Here is a 5,663-nt window from a genome sequence, read left to right as displayed (position 1 = left end):
TTAGGGATGTCTTCCGGCTTCATTCGGATCTGATGGTATCCTGACCGGAGGTCGATCTACGAAAACACCTTTGCACCCCTTAGTTGATCAATTAAGTCCTCGATACGGGGCAAGGGGTACCTGTTCTTGACAGTCACTTTGTTGAGTTGCCGATAGTCCGTGCAAAGTCTCATTGACCCGTCCTTCTTCTTTACAAATAGAACTGGTGCTCCCCATGGGGACACACTGGGTCAGATGAAACTCTTCCCTAGCAAGTCTTCTAGCTGCTTCTTCAATTCTACTAGTTCAAGGGGAGACATGCGGTAGGGTGCAATTGAGATTGGCCCAGTCCCGGGCATAAGTTCAATAGAGAACTCTACTTCCCTTTCAAGGGGAAAGGTGGTAATGTCGTCAGGAAATACATCCTCGAATTCTTTGACCACGGGAATGTTCATCAGCGGCGTCTCGCTTGCACCTACCAGGCCAGCTATTAGCATGAAAGTACAATCTCTTGATTCGACCGGTGAAGTACTGGGGAGTGGGGTCTCCATCCTTTCTCCGCCGACTATTATACTTCGGCTGCTACAATCAATTACTACACGCTGTTTGGCCAGCCAGTCCATTCCCAATATTAGGTTTAGTTTGGCTAAGGGGAGAATTATGAAGTCTTGGTTGTACTTCTTTCCTTTGTATCTGAATTCTACATTTCTACATATAAAGTGAGACGTTGTCACTTCCCCCGTCGCAGAGGTGACTTGCATTGGGGATTGCATTGAGGCCAGCTTGCATGAAAGTACAATCTCTTGATTCGACCGGTGAAGTACTGGGGAGTGGGGTAACCATCATTTCTCCGTCGACTATTATACTTCGGCTGCTACAGTCAATTACTACGCGCTGTTTGGCCAGCCAATCCATTCCCAATATTAGGTTTAGTTTGGCTAAGGGGAGAATTATGAAGTCTTGGTTGTACTTCTTTCCTTTGTATCTGAATTCTACATTTCTACTTCTACATATGAAGTGAGACGTTGTCACTTCCCCCGTCGCAGAGGTGACTTGCATTGGGCTCATAGTTAAGTTAAATGCATTTGCCACATAGTCGGCAATGAAGGAATTGGTCGCACCAGAGTCAAATAAAATAGATAGTTCTTCACCACATATATTGATCGTACCTTTAACTAGTTCGGCTGCCTGGTCCACCACATGTTGATCCAGTGTGTAAACTCTGCCAATTCTTGGTGCCTCAGCTGCTGGCTGTTGTTCCCTCCATTGTGGACAATCTTTGATGAAGTGTCCATCTTGGCCGCACTTGAAGCATTTCATCGATCCGCTCAAACATTTTGCGAAATGTGCCTTCCTACATTTGGGGCAATTGGGAGCCCTGCTGTTGTTTCCTCGGGGGTACCCGGGCCTCTTAAACTTGTGGTCTATGTAGCACCGATACGACACGTGACACGACACGACACGACACTCCGACACGTCAATCCTAAAAAATTATAGATTTTGACACGTTGGGACAAGTTTTAATATTAAATAATATTTTTAATATGTATATTTTATTTAATATTTAATAATTGAACAAAAAAATGAAACTGAATTAATAATACCCATCAATACGTTATAAAGATGGAAGCTTTAATCAAAAAAATAAGAACTGGGATGAGAGAGAGATATAATATCAGATAGAGAGATCAAATCATATTAGAGAGAGATCAGAGAGAAGAAGATACAACAAGAGCGTGATAAGAATTGATAACAATGATGCTGAGATGATCTCTTATCTACTTAAGGGGAAAAAAGACAAAAAAATAAAATTGATATGATCAAGTTGAAGCTTTATTAATATATTTTAACTTTTAAAAAAAATAATTTTTTTTTCAAAAAAAAAAAAAAATTACGAAAATGCCATTTGACTGTGTCGGACACGGTCAAATTCGCGTGTCGGAATGGTCAACGTGTCGGAAAAAGTCAACCGCGTGTCCGACACCGTGTCGGAGCGTGTCGGACCCGACTCTTCCTGTTTTTACAAATGACCGTGCTTCCTTGCTTGTGGTCATCATGCCTGGGCTGCCATGGTCTGCCTCCGCTCTTTCCTCTCCATGGTCCGTTCCTAGTCATCGGAGTTCTGTATCCGGATTCGCTTGTCTCCGTGGGCTTCCTTGTTTGCAAACTGACCGCCTCCACCTTTCTACATCGATTTACTATGGTGGCCAGGTCCCAGGTGTCGTTGCCAGCTACCAATTCCGCAATCCTAGCGGACAGACCCCTTTGGAATTTTGCCGTCAGAAAATCCGGCATGGGCATGGTTCCTCAGTAAGTCGCCAATCGGAGTAGTTCGTTGAATTTAGCGTGGTATTGGTCCACCGTCATGGTCCCTTGTACGAGTCGGTCGAATTCGCCTTGCTTGCTGTCCCGGATTGACATCGGGAAATACTTCTCCAGAAACATTTCTTCAAATACGGCCCAAGTAATCGCCGCATTTTGCATCTCCAAAGGTTGAGACGCATTAGCCCACCAATGATGGGCGTCTCCTTCCAACATGTACACCGAAAATAGTACCTTTTGATCTTCGGTGCATTGGACCACTCTGAATATTTTGTCCATGGCCTGCAGCCACTGCACAGCCACGATTGGATTGTGTCCTCCTTGGAATGAGGGTGGTTTGTGCTTCCTAATGTCAGCAGCAGATCTTGATTATTTTGGTAAGATAAGGTTCAACATTAATTGCTTGAGGAGTGATGTGCATGGGGAGGAGGAACTCTTGTAAGTAGCGCCTTCTTTAAAGGGATAAACTTCAATGCTTTAATCATTAATAGGGGAATATGGGTTAGTGTGTAAGGCTTTTGCCTTTTAACTTTCCTTAATTGAAACCCTAGGAGAAGGTGTCAGTGTGATTTTCCCAATGCATGGGGTTGGGGGTCACCTTGAGTGTTCCACACTCAACATAAAGTGTGTAAAACAAGCCTTTCCCTTTTCATGATAATTATTGCGCCTAGGGGGATGGGGAAAAGTGGATCCACTCTCTAGTCATAATTGGGGAAGGCTTTGGGTTTGTGAACCTTTGGTGTGAGCCTAGGGAGAAGGGAAAAGTTTATGATCTTTTAATGTGTCACCTAGGAAGAAGGAAAGACACTTCATGTCTTCTTGCTTCCATTATGGCCGCGGCTTGCCTTGAAAATAGCCATGTTCCATTCTATTCTTTTCCCTTATTGGTTGCATGTAGTGGCATCCATCCATCAAGTGCCACGTCACTCATCATAGGTTCATGGACTTGGGTTTGTTGCCCACTAGAGGGGGTCCACGGTTTTGGGCTTCTTAATGGGGGGATTACTTTGCTTTTGGGCCAAGGCCACATTAGGAAATGGGTTCGGCCCACTTGGCCTTTTGGGGTTGGATTTCCATTGAAATTAATAAATGGGCCAAGTCTTATTCCTTTACATATTGGGTTCGACCCAAGGAGTCTCTTTGGGTTGGGTTCACCCTAGGTTGGGCTACTTGGGTTTATCATTGGTGTGGGGGCTTAGTCTAAGATCATAAAATTTCAAAAGTTTATGAGTTTGGGCCATTAAGGCCATTACTTGGTGTGGGTTTATCCCATTATGTTCGGGTTTTTAATTTATTTAACCATACTTAACTTTGGACTATCCACATATAGCTATCATTAATTAATTTGCCCACACAAGATTCATTAATAAATAAGTCTACATAATTTAGGGTTATTACAATGAGTGTCATCTAGTCAACCAAACAAGCTCCAATCAAATTTGGTTGGTTGAGAGAATCAGTGAGTGAGTTGGTTCAAATTTGAATGCAACTGCTCAACGAATCTGGACCCCTTTTTGGGCTGAATAGGGGCGCATAATGGCTGGCCATATGATGGCCATTGGATCAGAATTTTGACTAGAGGATTAAAAGGTGGGTTGTTGGGAATTTTGAATTGCAAACAACTCCACCTTTCTATCCTCTCTTGTGCGCCACCTACATCATGGATTTAAGTTAAAAATCTGATTTGATTAATTAACTCTCTCACTCTCTTGTGCGCATACTAGGGGTAAGTTCTCCTTAAGGTTTTCAAAAAGGACCTAGCCAATTCTACTCCAATCCATTCCCACTCTTGTGAAGTTTTCATGCTGAAGACTTCACTCTTCTAAACACATTTACCTAGACTCCTTCTTCACCTATTGAGCACATAGCAAGCCTTTTTGTGGTGGTCCATTGGTGGCTTGACAAGAAGAGTTCTTGCATCTTGACGTAGGTGGTGTGGATCAACGTTAGAGGGTTTGAACCCTTCAAACCTAACACTGATCGTCTTGGAGTTTTGAACTCACAAACAAAGGTAACATCATACTGTCATAAAGCATGATTCTTGATTGCATGTGTGATTCCGCATAAGAAAAATTTTGTTTTTCCCTCTCACATGCTACGGCCTTCAAGGCTAGTTACTTTCAGATGTTAGTCGTGCTTGTAGTTTTGAGTTGTATAAACTATCAGGATGGTCTGGTCTACGTGTTGTAGTTTCGTGACTAGAGACACAGTTACTTAATATATGAGGTATTTCAGTTAGTTATTTGATAGCAATTTACATACAGACGTTGTTTTGAAAATGATTAAGTAATCAACTTGGTAAACGATAATGACGTCATAATTGAAAAGAAAAAGTTATTCCGCATTTTAATTAAGCAACGCTTAATACGATGACATGTTAACAAACCGGGTATACACGGGGTGTTACAATATGCGCATTTAGCAGGATTGAGTCGTAATTTGTACTTGTGCAATTGCTGAAACACCTGTTCCAAATTTCTGGGTGTTGTAGAGTTGCAACGGTTTTGACAATCATGTCATCAATATAAACTTCAAGCATGTGACCAATTTGTTTGCTAAACACCTTGTTCATCATATGCCAGTACGTTGCGCCTGCATTTTTAAGACCGAAAGGCATCATGTTGTAACATCATGTTTTCCTTTTTTGTAATAAAAGTTGTTGCTTCCTCATCCGGTTTAAACATTGGAATTTGATTGTACTCCGAATATGCATCCATAAATGAGAGGACTCGATATCTTGCTGAATTGTCAACTAGCTTGTCAATGGTAGGAGAGGATAAAAATCTTTTGGACAATATTTATAGAGATCTATGTAATCTGTACACATTCTATAACACCTCGCATTTCTAAAACATATATTAATATATTAAATATGGATTAAAGGGTAGGACTAGTGAAAATCCTGAAATTAAGGCCAAAATACAAAGGAAGGGTAAAACGGTAATTGGTCAAAGACGTAACCCTAGGAAGGTAAAATTGAGTAGGAGGTCTCAAATGGGAAAAATAACCTTGGAAATGGATTCAGAACAAAAATTTGAGTGGTTAGGCAAGTTTCTGAAAATTTGGTGAATAGTGTTTTTACCAGGTAAAAATACCGCGGTACAGTTGCACTGTATAGTGTGCTGAATGAATTTTGAGCTCTAGGTTTGGATATAACTTATAAATGGTAAATAGGACTAGGAAATGTGATTTCTGGTGAAAATTGATGGAAATTAGTATGCTTGGGGAAGCGTGCCCACAGCGCGCATAACAGCTTAAAACTGCGATTTCTCCGAACGACCAGAAAATTCCGGATTCATCTGATCAAGGGAAATTAAAGGACAATGATTAATGTTAAAATTTAGAGTTTCTAAATAGTTTAT

At 41.4% G+C, this 5,663-nt stretch overlaps 1 protein-coding gene across 1 annotated transcript; it reads right to left on the bottom strand.

The window, feature by feature from the left end:
- Positions 1-687: 687 nt before the first annotated feature.
- Positions 688-1,299, bottom strand: LOC133306760 (uncharacterized). The gene has a single exon (XM_061507139.1). The coding sequence runs from the start codon at positions 1,297-1,299 to the stop codon at positions 688-690; it is 612 nt and encodes a 203-aa protein (XP_061363123.1).
- Between the last annotated feature and the right edge of the window lie 4,364 nt (positions 1,300-5,663).

The sequence above is a fragment of the Gastrolobium bilobum genome, unplaced genomic scaffold, assembly GCF_033153095.1.
Source record: "Gastrolobium bilobum isolate Gb01-03AN ecotype WA unplaced genomic scaffold, APGP_CSIRO_Gbil_v1 utg15738, whole genome shotgun sequence".
Taxonomy (NCBI): domain Eukaryota; kingdom Viridiplantae; phylum Streptophyta; class Magnoliopsida; order Fabales; family Fabaceae; genus Gastrolobium; species Gastrolobium bilobum.
The sequence above is the reverse complement of the archived record's forward strand: the minus strand, read 5'-3'. Positions and strand labels throughout refer to the sequence as shown.

Coding starts and splice junctions, on each gene's coding strand:
- LOC133306760 (XM_061507139.1), bottom strand. CDS start 1,299: ATGAAATGCTTCAAGTGCGGCCAAGATGGACACTTCATCAAAGATTGT.